This window comes from Nelumbo nucifera, chromosome 2, assembly GCF_055504915.1.
Source record: "Nelumbo nucifera cultivar China Antique chromosome 2, China Antique-T2T, whole genome shotgun sequence".
Taxonomy (NCBI): domain Eukaryota; kingdom Viridiplantae; phylum Streptophyta; class Magnoliopsida; order Proteales; family Nelumbonaceae; genus Nelumbo; species Nelumbo nucifera.
Genome location: NC_142650.1, coordinates 23075139 through 23090518, shown reverse-complemented (window position 1 = coordinate 23090518; position 15380 = coordinate 23075139). Strand labels below are relative to the sequence as shown.

The 15380-nt window shown below is 38.0% G+C and overlaps 1 protein-coding gene across 3 annotated transcripts in view; it reads right to left on the bottom strand.

Annotated features, from left to right (window-relative positions):
- Positions 1-15380, bottom strand: part of MSH7 (MUTS homolog 7) — a 29969-nt gene that overhangs the window by 12679 nt on the left and 1910 nt on the right. For all 3 annotated transcript variants that reach the window (XM_088899378.1, XM_088899379.1, XM_010255850.3), the window contains 7 exons: positions 11940-12035; positions 11793-11848; positions 10056-10122; positions 4428-4523; positions 1626-1757; positions 1484-1517; positions 1352-1399 (listed from right to left, as the gene is read on the bottom strand). In XM_088899378.1, the coding sequence (XP_088755504.1) occupies positions 1352-1399; positions 1484-1517; positions 1626-1757; positions 4428-4523; positions 10056-10122; positions 11793-11848; positions 11940-12035 (529 nt within the window). The remainder of the gene's footprint in view (positions 1-1351; positions 1400-1483; positions 1518-1625; positions 1758-4427; positions 4524-10055; positions 10123-11792; positions 11849-11939; positions 12036-15380) is intronic.

Genomic DNA, 15380 nt, shown 5'->3' with positions numbered 1-15380 from the left:
ACATGTATCAATTCTTTGAACCTTGCCTCAACCTAACCTCGTTATATAATAATAAGCATTCTTGGAACTAATGAATGCAAAGATTGCAACTACGGTTCAGCTTACAAAGAGTACAAGTACAAATATGTACACTGCAAATGTAAGGTTTAGAAATACAATATACAATAGACCTGGCAAAAAGTTGACCCAACCCAAAAAAACAGGATTAGGGTCTCATATTTAGCTACCTGAATGTGAAAATGACCCAACCCGGAAAAAACTGGGTTGGGTTGGGATGGGTCATGGGTTAACCCACTAACCCGATTGTCAGGTCTAATTGGGACTATTTATATATTATTAGAAGTTTCCAAACTTTAATCTTTACTATTTAGTCTTTACACTTTATCGTTTACTCTTTGAATTGTTGAATGTTCCTTTTAAGGTTAATTCCTTTAATTTTGGCAATTTTTCTGTACTTTTTCTTTATTTTTTAAATTTCCAATTATTTTTAGGGATGACCCGAATTAACCTGTGGTCAACCCCAACCCGAACAGTTAGGGTTGGGTCTACCATTTGCTGACCCAACTCGAAAGCCAACTCGACCTGAAATCAACCCGACCCACCCAATTGCCAGGTCTAATATACAAGGTTTTGTATTGTACATATTTGTATTTGTACTCTTCCCAAACTGAGCCTACAAAAAGAGTTGAGCCTACACCCACTTTGTTCTAAATTGTATCCTCGGTGTCACCATTATTAATCAAATGCATAGACAAATAGCATGGCTAACTTTCCTAACATCTGAATGCCATTGAGCATTTATGGACAATTAGACCAATAAAACCAATACAAGAGAAACAATATAATAAAAATCAATAAACATGAAAAAAAAACAAGAAAAAAATTATGGCAAATGCAAGAGAGCCACAACCACATCTCCAGTATGGAGAAAGGGCTATGGTCTCAAAAGAATATAATGAAACTAGATAGGCCAATTTTTAGTACATCTGGGATGAGATTTTGCATTATTGATATTATACTCCTTGTGTATTCCTGTTTCCTGCTTTTTTGTATTACGACAATCTTGTATCCTCTTTGTTGTGTGTGGCGTTTTAAATGAGGGGCCTAAATGTAATTTCGTGCCATTAATATAAATTCTAATGAAAGAGGACATGTCCCCTACTTTTGCTACCAAGCCCTACTTTCTCTCCTCCTTCCTCCTTCCTCTTCCTCTTCTTTTCTCCTGCTTTTCTTCTTCTTTCTCTTCCTTTTGTTTTTTTCTCTGCACACTTCTCCCTTACTTGTACATATTTTTCCATACAAGTAAATTTACTGTATTAGCAATCTAAAAAAAGGAGAAAAATAATAGCACCTGCTACAGAATACTTTTTGAGTGCCTTCTGAGCTTCTCTGGACAGCCCTGCAGTAACTGACAATTTTAGTTGCAAATCCTAAAGCCAAAATTTAAGTAACACTTTCAATTGGAATATCTAGAAAAGTCCACCTGTGTCTTCATAAATTACTTCCTTGGGTGAAACCTGAAAAGCAAAAGCCCACAATAAAATAAGAAAAACTTAAAAGTCATTAACCATAGGTACATACCATGTTCCAAATATACAACAAAAGAATCAAAGTGAACAACCTACTTGCATCAACAAAGCCCCCAAAGCTGCACAAGAAGCATCATCATGTATCAAACCAACCCAAAATTTTAAAGTAGCACAATCAACAAATGCAAATCCATATACAACCGAACCATTCTCTAACCCACCAGTTCCCTAAAAACAAAAGCAAAAATGTCAGCTTTATAAGAAACACTTGAACATCCCTTAATGTCCCACATAAATAACTTAATTGGCTTTTATGGAAATGAAAAGAACAAATTCACTAGTATTCAGTAATTAGAACTGAGAAATTGGTTAGAGAAATAACTCTATTTTAAGCCATGCAGCAGATCAAACCATCAAACAAATAACTCATATACATATAGACGCAAAACTTGATCTTATAAATAGTGTGGATATATTGATATAATTATAAAGAGAGGGTAAAAAAAGAAAAACCCACTAACAAAAAGTTTTTGCATGGCTAATGAGGAAAAACCATATATGAACTGAAAAAGAACCTCTTCTTGACTTCACCTTTAAATTTAGTAAGAATGATTATTGAAAAATAGTTAAAATGAATATAGAATTATAGAACTTTCAAAAAGGTCATGGAATCAATGTTGTTAAAATCTTACAATTAATGATACAATTCACTATTTGAATAACAAATCTCAAGAGTTTCAATTTGAATCATATGTCTGAATCCTTTTCTGCATTTTACAATTTGATTGACAAATCTTATAGGATACATGCAACTCGTATCAAATTTAATTAAGAATTAGTTCTCTACTTTGTCCTTTTTGTTTTATATTTAGTTTTGTCAAGGGAGACTTGTTTTAAATCCCTTGATTGAAAACAACTTATTTACATTATGTAAGAATGCATACTGATTTATTTATATTTAGTTTTGTCAAGGGAACCTATTTTAAAGCCCTTACTAGAAAATGATTTATTTGGGTTATTTAAGACCAGATATTTTCCATCATATGTAGGTTAAAGAACCATTGTAAGCAGGTTATTTGACTTTCAGGTCAAACTTGATTATCATCTTAGGCTTCTAGTGTACAAATGGTAAATTCTATTGTTTTAGGTACATATATGGTAGATATGGATTAAAAATTGGGTAAAATCACTTTTCTATATATTTTTAGCTTTTTAGCATATCTATTTATTTTTTACAAGTTTGTAAAAAAATAGAAACAATTTTGCAATTACAATACAATTTTGGCTTTCAAAACATTAAATGGAACATTACAAAGTTACACAAAGGCATAGATACCCAACATGATGTCACAATGCAAAAGACATAAACCTCAATCTAGGATTCTAATATTATGGGATTTTATGCTAGTCTAGAAGCAAGCCTCAAGTCACAAGATTAACATACCTCTATAAACACTAATGGCACAGCCACTAGGGCACAAGTTATCCCAAAAAAGTTCATCTTGTCTTTAACAATTCAAGGGTAAATGTCACACATGAAATCCCTTTTAATCCTCCCAAACCTATGAGGCTATGCTATATCACTTAAAATCATATAGTAAATTATTTTTTTAATCTAAAAGAACTTTTTTTAAAATACATATTAAGGATATTCATTCTGAACATTAACTCCAGCAGTACGCTGACCTATATTGATGACTGATAAGGTACTTCTGGTTTTAAAACAAGATGCCTCATGTATGCACAACCTTCTGAACAGTGTCGCATAGCTTCTCCTAAATGAGAAACGTGTTCATGTTGGATACAAGTCCAACACTCCATGAATTCTTGAGAACATTTCTATGTAACATTTTCTTTTTCATCCCCTAGCTTACTTGACATAAATGAAAAGATAACATACAAAATGAATGCCACTTTTTATATCAAATGTTATTTAGTAATAAAGGCAATATTTTGTTGGGCATATAATGTTAAAATTCAATTAAATATGAACCACTTTAACAGTATATACTATTTCATAAACATGTAAGCAAATCCATGTTTTCTTGTCATGCAGAGTCAGACTCTTGAACATGTGTAGGATTCTGACTCATGTTGGTGTCTATGCAACAGTGCTGAATCATTACTATTTGAGAAAGCAGGCCATACACAAAGCATGTTCAAGAATAAATAGTTGGATGAAGATAGACTTTGTGTGCTTTGCAATAGAGAGGAAGAAACAGTTGGACATTTATTTGTGCACTGAAATTTCAGTTCAGCTGTGTGAAGTCACTTAAAGGGCTATCAATCTGCACGGGTATTGTCCCTTCTCAGTTAAGGATCTGTTGCAAGAATAGGGCATTCCGGGCATGTCCAAAAAAGGGAAAGTTTGTTGGTCAGAAATTCCATTGGCTGTTTTGTGGGCCATTTGGTCTGAAAGAAATCTGAGAATTTTCAAACAAAATGCATCAACAGAATCAGGGATGATAAATAGGGTAGTAGAGAATCTTAGAAGCTGGTTATCCATTCATACTGTATTTTAAAATGATACTTTATCCTCTTCTTTTTTGAGGGTGGATTTTTTTTTTTTTTTTGTGTGTGTGTGGGGGGGGTGGGGGGGGAGAGAGAGAGAGAGATAACAGTTTGCTTTTGTTTTAATGAATATATACTTTACCTTTTCAAAAAAAAATGTGAGACCAATAATCAAAAGAACCAATCGCCCCTCCAGAAAAGGATGAGAGAGATACATAAAGAAGATGAGAAACAAAAGTTGAATCATATGCAAGCATAATGGGAAAGAGAAACGAGCAAATCTAAACAATTCTATATTTCATTTGAAAAAGGACACTAGAATTTAGGACAACTCACAAATGATTTCTATGTATATATACAAGAAAGAAATAGACAAATTGTACAAACCCGTTTTAAAGCAAGAAGATGAACAGCTTCAGGTCCAATGCTTCCATCAACAACGGTTGATGGTGTCATTACATGCACCAATTTCCTTTGAATCACCTAAAATCCAACATTACTAATAAAAAAAACTAGCCTTAAAATTACCCATATGATCAATGTTATGTTAGAAATAGACAGAAGGTACAGATTAAAGAAAAGCACCAAGAAAAGAATAAAGTCTCCAGTCACCTATCAAAAAAAGCACCAAGAAAAGTGAAATACAAAATGAAAATGCAAACTGGGGAATACTAGATAACCAAAGCATATCCAAGTTTTAAAAATAACATCCTGCTGCAGAAGTAGCTGTGAAGTCCTACATTAAGTCATCAAGCTAGAATATAAAATGACCCCTAAAAGGGAAATCTGCATACTAGATATAGACATAAATAAAAGTACAAGCACGATGGCTGTTGTGGCTTCTCAAAACTTTGTAAAGAATTAACAAAAATGATAAACAAGCAAAAGCTCAATTAATAACAAAATAGACTCCATGGTTTGTCACAAAAGAGACATTCTTTACAGTCCAGCTACCATTGGCAAATATACTACTACTACAAATGAATGTCAAACATCGCTAATGTCTCAAAACATGCTCAACAAAAAAAAAGTTACAAGTACCAGATCACCACATAGAACCCAAGCAAATGCACACCCAGATCACCACATAGAACCCTAGCAAATGCACACCCATCAAGTGGGACTGGTCTCTAACTAGCAACCCCATTTTGCACAAGACAGAAAAGTAAAGAAGGGTATAACAGTGATTACAATTTTCTTTTAAGAAGATCATCTTAAGAAACCTATGACTACATTTATATTTAATAACACATCCTACCTGAAAAATGCAAATGGAAAGCTAAACACCTCTATTTAGACAACTCATTAGTTATTTTATACTTGTTGCCATTGTCAGTCGTAGTTATTGTACTAATATTAAGACATTCAATTGGATCTATATACACATGGTTTAAAATGTCCCTAATTTCCCTAACATTTCCACAACATATTTCATGGGTAGTGATGCGGCACGATCCGGGCACCCCTAGTTGGCTGCTGATTGGCTCCTTGCTGGCAACTGACAGCACCTGAGAAGACGAAGGTGAAGGATTCCTGGGAGATTTGCCCGGCGGGAATACTCCGAAGCTTAAGTTAGAACGCTGGGGAGGAAGAAAAGAGTATAAAAGGCTAAGAGTGTAGGTCGCACTAGATCATTGTGTCTCAAGATTAGCTCGTGAGCAAGTAAGAATTCAAGTTCAGATCCAATTCGAGAGAGTGTCCTCTCCCCTTCGATTAAAGGGCTTTTATAGGGGCGTTCTTGTTAAATCAGGCGTAACCGCCACTGGGCTCCTGTTGCAGTGGATGAGTGATTGTTGCAATGTATTACCCGCTTGGATGAGTGATTGTTGCAATGTATTACCCGCTTGGATGAGTGACACGTCCTGAAGGGACAGGCATGCCACCATCTGTCAAGAGACGTGGGTGCAGACTATCAAATGGGCAGGGACTGCATCGTCAGTAGAGAGACATGGTGCAGTCTGACGAGTACAGTCTTGTCAAATGGAAGCTTCCTGAGAGCATCGCATCTCAGTCGCAAGTTGCTTCGTAGCGAGCTATCCTTGCCACGAGCTACTTTGTAGGAAGCTCTTAGGGGTACTTCGAGGTGACCCTCATCAAGGTTGGGTCTTTAGGGCAGTTCTTCTGCCCAGGTGCTAGAGCGAGTTGGTTTCCCTAGCTCGCGAGCTGAAATAGTCTTGGAGTATTCCCTTTCCAATAGCTTGGGGGACCTGGAGCTCGCGTTGTAGCGAGCTCCCCCTATAGCGAGCTATGATGTAGCGAGTTGCTCTACAGGCTCGTTACTTAGTTGTGGTCAGGCCATGATGCTGAGTTGTTGCTCGTGCTGAGTCAGATCCACGTGTCATTGTCTCAGTAGGTCAGGTCAAATCATCCTCCATCAATTGCCCCCCACTCCTCGGGCTAAGTGTGACGGGTTGATTTGACCGAAATTCAAACTTGATTGACTGCTCATATTAAATGTGTGCGCGGAAATCAATAGATTTCTGACTTCTCGAACACCGAAAACGCGCTGAAGCAACTCTTAACTCCGGATGTCGTGCAACCGCCATTACCTCAATCATGGGAGACGTGCAACCAGTCGCATTTCGGTTTCAGAAGGCGTGCGGTTAACTTGACTGCAAACCATCAGATCTGCCTCAATCTGGGTCGTTGATTTGGAGGCACAGTGACTATAAATAGGAGGGCCCCCTGGGCCTCATTTCCTTTCATGCTATCTTGTTGTCTTCGAATTCTGAGGTCGTGCATCCATCTAGTTTACCCGAGCTCTTTCGTTCACTTCGCTTCGTCTTTTCCGATGAGTTTCAATCACTGTCAATCATGCCTGGGTATCCGTACCATACTTATTATCGGGACAATAACCAGGATGATGACGCTCCCTCGAGCTCCGGGGGAGCTTGGGAGCAGGTTCTAGAGGCTCGGGAGACCTCCGGTGATGTGGCTTCTACTTCTCGAGGGAGGGAGCCTAACACCTTTGGTCCTTCCTCTATGACGGCGGAGAGACAGGTCTCTAATCCGCTATTTTCACCTTCCTGGGAACCTCGTCTACAGTCTCCCCACTGGTAACTTCCCCTGGAAGAATGGTCCCGATGATATAGTTATTTTCCAGGAACAGCTCGAGGCTGGCCTGCGTCTTCCCCTGCACCCCCTAATAGTGGAGGTGCTAAACCACTTTAATGTTACCATCGATCAGCTTCTTCCCAACGCTATCCGGAACATGGTTGGGACCATTTCTTTGTGTTATGAGTATTGCCTCCCCTTGAACCTTGACATTTTTTCTTATATTCTCTGTATCAAAAATGCCGCTCCTAGAGTTCCTCTGGAAAGGCGTTTTTACTACCTCTCTCCCCGCTGCAGCTATAAGCTCTTGTATGAGCTACCAAACAAGATTCCCGCCTGGAAGTGGGATTATTTTGTGGTTCGTAACCCCGAGGGGTGGCCCTTCCCAACTTCTTGGAGGGGCGCCATCCAGGACCCTGGGGCCGAGCTGGACCCTGAAACTCGAAAAACGATGTTGTCCTGGGTATCGGTAGGCTTCCTCTGTTTGGACTACTTAACCGAGGAGAAGCTCGCGCAGGCCGGCTTGAGCCTGGGTAGGTTGTCCTTTTAGGTCGCGTAGTGCCTTGTAACAATATTGTGTATACATACATTTTGTTTCTTACCGAACTAATATCTTGTGGTTTTTTGGCAGCCATCATGTCTAGTGTTGACACGCGTCGCCTCCTCTCAAGCAACCAGAAGCGCAAAGTGAAGAGATCACGTCCTGACCGGACTCCCACCTCTAGGGGTACTGAGTTCGGGTCTGTGGAGCCAGACTTCACTTCTCCACTGCCTGAAGTTCCACTACCTCCATCTAAAGGAGGTGCTGGCGGAGTTGGCCTCGAGGAGGGCGACCTCTCGCAGCAAGGGGTGATTCCTCTTGGCTTCTCATTCGTTTCCCTACCGCGGCTCCCAGTAGGGAACTGGGAGGGTATTAATGATTATGTAGTGGCCAGGCGGAAGAGCCAAAGGGCGATCTGCCACGAGGAGATCGCTAAGTGGGGGGAGATGGAGCCCGGGGATCTCGCCGCGCTCGCCTCCGCTCATTGTATGGTGGTAAGTGGTCCTTCCCCTCTCCTTGTTTTTCGCTTCCTTTTGCTGCCTTCTGACCTTAGTCCCCTGTTGGCAGGTGAACTCCACCATCCACGCCATGGCCCTCCAAACGAACATCCACTCCGACGACGCTTACAATCAGAGGGTCATCATTCAGAAGCTCTAGAGCGAGCTCCTTCACACTCGTAAGGGGAACGAGTCCTAGGAGCAGCTCGTCCGGGACCAGGAGGCACAGATCGCCAGGCTTTCCGAGGAGAGTGCACGCTACAGGTTGGAGTCGTCTAGGGTGGTCGCGGAGAGGGAGCTCCTTCGCCAACAGGTTCGAGACTTGGAATCCACACTTCTGGACCGAACTCGAAACTTCGACACCATGGTGGAAACCGAGCGGGAGAAAGCGGTCTAGGACTTCAAGGACTCCCAGGAGTATCACGACCTCCAAGTGGAGTATGGCTCGAGCTCGTACTGCTTCGGATTCAAGCTTTGCCGCTGGTTGGTCCGAAAGAAACTCTTTGGGCTCAACCTTGACAGCATCACAATGAGGGGCCTAGCTCCTGAGACGACGAACCAGGCGGAGGAGGAAGAGCCTGATTCCCCGGAGGACGAGGACGAGGTGGAGGAGGTAGACCCCTGAGGTTGGCGGCTCCGATTTTTCTGCTCTGATCTTTAGTGGCTCTCGGGTGCCATAACCCGGTCTTGAAAAGATCTTGTTGGGCGGTTGTGCCCTTTTTATCTCTTGATAAACTTTCTCGAGCTGTTTAGCTCGGTTTTTTTTTTTGAATGGTAATGAAATTTCTTTTTTCTTCAAAGTATGGCGTGCTCCCTTTATTTTTGCTAAAGCGATCTCATCACTCGAGCTATTAGAGCTACATACCCAAAGTAAAACTTTTCGGTAGTCGCTATCCTGAGCTGTCCCTTAACGTTTAAGGCATCTCTATGGTATACCGCGAAGTGATTACCATGTAATCCCGAACTATACGCTTGTTGGTGACTCCTTAGTTCACACAAGAGCCTGGATCACCACCAATCAAAGAGAGATCAAGAGCCTGAATGACTAGCAACCTGAAAGAACATCTCATTCGACTGGATTAAGATATTACAAACAATCAGTGTTGTTGAACCCAGACCAGATGGGCCAGTTGAACAGGAAAACCAATAACAAGGAGTGCAATTTGGTGGTTCCCACCAGATTAACCAAACCAAACTAAACTCATATCCAGGTTTTCGAATATGAAAACTAATTTCAAATAGGAAGTTCAATCAAATCTTTGATTGATAACCTATGGATGCATCATGAGAGTGAAAATAACATCAATGCATGTATGCAAAAGTCTTACTTTTACTCCAAGAAGCAATGTATTTTTGCTTTTCAATGCAAAAAGCATTTTACTAAGAAAAAGGAAAAAAAATAAAAACAAACCTCATGACTATTTTTACACTAGTAGGGAAAAGAGAAGAAATGTAATCCATTTTTAGAAGCAAAAGAAGAAAACATATATTTTTGCATCAAATCAAAATGTTGAGGAAAACAATTAGACTTTTACAACCAAAGCACTTCTCAATATCCCTTTTATTGCATAATAAGCAGAACTTTCCATGCATCAAAAGCCAAGATCCAATAACCCTAAAACTCATTCGAAATGAAAGACCAAGTTGCAGTTCTAAACTTGATTCCAATGAAGAGCTACAGTAACAATGTTTTTTCCTTGTAAGATTAATAGGGACATGACTGCACTGTAGATTTATCCATACTTGCTTTTGCATTCAAAAAGAAAGTTTATTTGCATAAACAAAGAATGCAAAAAATAGAGGTTCAAAGAATCCTTTGTCTGAAGAACTCAGATAGTTTTGGTTAACAACTATAACCACGAAATATATAGCAACTATTGATCAGATGTCTCTACAAGGCCCCATGAGGTCATAACTACTTACAGAAGTAGCTCCTCTAGCTTTGGCTTGATTAGATGTCTCTATCTGCTCAATTCGCCCAACTTTATACCTTTGCAAAATATAAACATGTAACGAAATAAATAAAAAGGATAAATAGGTATGAGTCATGAAATACATGAATGGGAAAATAAATATTCCTCAAGGTTTTCTTCTTTCAAGGGAAATAACTTTCTCACAAATAATACAAACTTCACAATGATTTATAACAACTGAAGAGATATATTACATATTAAATACAGCTAAACAATACACAAGACAAATAATTTGCATTGTTCATTGAGTGAATTTATTTAACAGACCAAAACTACCCATGCAGGTTCCTTGTCATACAGGTCTTAGGGGTGCAACTTGGGCAGGCTTAGGTTGAAAACTTGTTAAAATTTGAATAGGCTCAGGCTTGATGTTGTATAAATTCTTCAAATCAGGTACCCAATTTCCATCCCTAACACCTAGACCCCATTAAGGGATGCAAACGGATCAGATCGGATTCAAATCAGGGTATATTCAAATCGGTCCAACACTGTTCATGTTAGATTCAGTCCAATCTGAAGATCCGATCGGATCTAATAGGACTTGATTTGAATTCGAATCCTATCGGTAAGTGGGATCTTCAGATATGATCTGATCTGACTTGTTTTCTTTAAAAATTAATAAATTATTAAAAGAAAAATTAATTTAAATAAAGTAAAAACAAAAAATACAAGTATTTATTAATTTTTTTCATCATATATATACATGTTTTTTATAAAAAATAAATAGTATAACAAATTTATAAAAATATAATTATAAATAAATAACATATATATGTATTATATATTTACATTTATAAATATATATAATATATAATATATATCGGATCGAATCTTCTCGGATCAGATAGGGGGTGATCCGATTCCAATCCAATTTCTGATTGGCTCCTATTATCCAATCTGAAGATCCGAACAAGGGTGATCCAAATTCGACCAAATAGGATCGGATCGAATCATGAGATCCATTTTCACCCCTAGACCCCATGAATTGTTCCTTGTGAATGGTGATGTCAGCACTTGTATGAGAGTGAATCACTAGTGCTGTAATTGGGTTGAATTTGGATAGGACCCAGCCACATCCAAGTACAATCTCATTATTAAAAACCTAAATCTGGATCCAATCCAAAATTAATTCGTTCTTGGGACTTGGGTCGAATTTATATCCTATCAGATTTTCTTTGAAGTTTAAAATAAATAAATAACCAAAAATTATAATTAAATTAATCACTTTTTAAGCTATAAATACAATATATATCCATCCTAGTTTGACAATATGTTACCCAGATATGGCTGGATATAGTATCTGACATCATATGACACCCTTGCATAGGTATCCATGTACATAAATATAACCAGATTGGATAACAGATCAGGTCTCAGACTTTCAGACTCCATTGACAGCCCTACATATCACTATAACTGCTCGTTTAGGAAAAATTTTAATACAAAAACAACACCAGCTCTAAAACAGACAACTCATTCCAGTAACATATTTCCAGCCAACAAAGTCCAACAATTGATCTATGAAACTGAGAAGCTCAAAAGCAAATTTATAAATCAGACCATAAAGGACTTGTGCTAGAAGGCAAAAACATAAATGGATAACAAAAAGCACAGTTTCTTCATCTTCTAAAATGCATTATGCAACTAAGAATTATGCATATGAAGGTTATATAAAGGATTCCCTTACCCACGAGCAAGTAGCTTCTGAACAGCATCATCTATTCCACTTTCAGAAATACCAACCTGAACAAAAGTGAGATGCCATTGAATAGAACAATTTCCTCACAAATAAATGCCATATCCATTGCCACTTGACATTTAATTTGAGTATTACCTGTCTGCATTTACCCACCCCACTGAATGTCATCTTCCAATCAAGTTCTTTATGACCAATCTCAGCATCCAGTTCATACAGCTCATAGAATTTCCCCTATTTTTTTTTCAAAACAAACAGTTATTAGTTAAATTAATGCCAAAAGCAAGGAAATTAATACCTGTAAAATTTACAACTCTCTGCTACATTGTATGATGGAACTTGGAAGATGTAAACATTTAAGTGAATAATAAACACAAGTAAAACAAACAAAAGGAAGAAAAAGGAGAAATGGAGCTATTATTGGCAAACATAAAGATAAACTTATTAGAAACACAGTAACAAAAGGAAATTAAGAATTCATAAATTCTGCTGTATGAGAACAAAAGAGTTGGATGGAAAGCAGTGAAACACCCTTCATCACCAAAATACCAACCAAATGCATAACATGTATCAAATAGCACAATGAAATGGGTTAAGTCTGGAATCCAATAGTATTACATATTAACCACCACAACAGATCAATAGCTTTAAACATCATACACTTATTCAGCTAGCACACATGGCATGATTATTTAACATAATTTACCCTTCTACCATTTTAGTAATTCCAAACTAATTCTTTATGGTAATTCTGGATTTACTACCTGTGGTGAATTTCATGTTTCCATTTTATAAGTTGTGATATCCCATTCATTATGAATATCCATAGTTGTCAGCATGGTTTACCACTTTATTTGTCTGCTTGTCAATTGCCTACAATGATGTGCTTGCCAGTGGTATTGAGTGGTTGGGATGGAACAATATGCTATTCCCTTCCTGTGGAAGTATACATTTAATTTTTTATTGGTAGTAAATGAAAGGAAAATTTATTAAGAAAGAGGAAAAATATTACAATAAGGTGATAAAATCACCCATAGAACCGAGTTGATGAAAATCATTAGTTGAAATGTGAGGGGTCTAGGAAGTGCGAAGAAAAGGAGGTTGATAAAGGATCTGCTGAGAGATGGCCGTTAGAGAGAGAGGTTGTGGCACAAGGTGGCAAATAGTATTCATGGTTGTTCGCAAAACGGTTGGGATGTTGGGGTATCTCAACAAGCAACTCTTGCAACACCCTATAAGGCTACACATGGAATCCTTCCCCAATTCCTCAATCTGGTCAGGTATAATGTCAATTCTAGAAACAATGTTCTTTTTTGGGAAGACATTTGGGTAGGCAACCAACCTCTTAAAGACCTTCCCTCTCTTTACTCTCTTTCCCTTTATAAGAAAGAGCTGGTTTGCAGATTTATTTCCTCCCCAGCTTCTCCTTTGGCCTTAAACTGGGATTTTTTATCGATAAATTGGGACTTTGGCTTCTAAAGAGGGTTACATGATGATGAATGTGCTCATGTATCAGAACTGTTGTTATTACTTGAGTCTGCTTGCCTAGACCCTCTCAAATCTAACACAAGAATTTAGACCCCTAATCCAAAAGGCATCTTCACCTGCTCCTCATTCTTCAATTCCCTTTGCTCTTCTTCTGCACCCAGGAATTTCCCAGTTAAAGAATTCTGGACTAGACCCATTCCCCCAAATATTGCTATTTTTTGTTGGGAAGTTTACTATGGTAAGATTAATACCTTTGAAAACTTGCAAAACAGGATACCAAATTGGTGTTTATCCCCTAATTGGTGTGTTCTTTGTAAAGCTCAAAATGTGGACTGTTACCACTTACTGATCTCGTGCTCCTTTGCTGCAGCTTTATGGAATTGGATATTTGTGTTGTTTGAGTGTAGGTGGAACCTACCATCTGATATTAGCTTGCTGTTCAATCCATCTACATTTGAATGGCATACAATGAGAGCGAGAATTATGTGGAAGTGCATAAGAGAAGCTATTTTGTGGATTGTTTGGGAAGAAAGGAGCACCAGATTTTTTTGTGAAAACAAAAGAAGTTTTTAGGAAGTTAAAGATTGTATTATGACAAGGGCAATTCAGTGGCTAAAAACTTTAAATCTCTTTGATACAATGATACCAACTCCTTCAATGACCTATGGAGGAATTGGTTATCAGTGGCTAATACCTCTCTACCAAGAAGAATAGATATGTGGTAGAATGGATGCCACCTGGGGAGGAGTTCATTAAACTGAACTTTGATGGGAGTAAGCGAGGTAACCCTGGACCTTCGGGTATAGGAGTGCTGAGAAATAAAGACAGTAGCATTATATCTTTGTATTCAGGTCTTACAGGTGTGGGAGACTCTATAAGGGCTGAATTACTTGTTGTTGTACAAGGAATCCAGCTTGCAAACCAGCTAGGAATAGAGCATCTGCTTATTGAAGGGGACTCCCAAGTGATAGTGGGCTGGTTGCAAGATCCGGATTCTGTGATCTGGAACTATAGAGATCTCCTTAAAAAGGTTAAATGGAAAACAAGGAATATGACAATTAGAGTTCAATGGGTAGGCAGATCAGCAAACTCAATGGTTGACTAACTTGCAAAACAGGGGGTTTATCGAGCTACTTCGTTATTTTATTTGAACTTATAATTCTGTGACCAACTTTAAAGGAAAGGTCGCACCTCGTGCCTTTCCCTGGGTTGCCTTTAACTCTTAATTGCTGGATTAATAAATTCTTACTCATTTATCAAAAAGAAAAACAACTCCTCCTCTATCCTTCATACATCAAGGTAATGTTATAAAGATCGAAGAACATATATTGAAGCTAGCTAGTTACCTTGGATTCTAGGGATATAGTTATAGTGTTGGATTGGTACCTTTAAGACTTCTGTTACCATTTTTCTGCTGTCAATATATTTTCAACTTTCATTTAATTTGTCTTACTCTATTGTTCCTAAATCAAGACACTTGATTCCTTCAATCATTCTCAACATATTGCAATGTTTCTGTCGTTTCTTGGTCGTTTTCTCTATCCTAGATAATATATTTCACTTTTTCACATCATCAACCCCTTAATTTTACACCGGTAGACATACAAACTATCCCTTAATTTTGTATTAGGGTTCACAGTTGTGGACCACCACTACCTGTCCTGCATCTGTACAAAATACAAATATGCAATACTTTGAGAATTCATATGCTTGCATTTGTAAGGACATGTTTGAAAAATGATTAGGCAGGAGCATAATTGAGAAAGTAGATAACATTTAAAAATCATAAGTATTTATACACCTTCCCTTAATATTCTCTTTAACATTAAGAAGAATGTTATAACATTACTGATAGATGAGTTATTTGCAACATCATATGGATCGATACAAGTATTCCCATCCTTGATCAAAACTGGGAACACCTTTCTTTAAAAGAAAACGTTGCTATCTGTCTCTTTGCCTCTGGCTGCTGATTCCACAGAATATGTTAACCTCTCTAACAAAGTAATGTTCTATTACTTTGCCATATTCATAAAAAGCCAGAATAGTCAGGGTAGAAGAGAAGAGAGTTGATCTTTGTTTGTTTATATG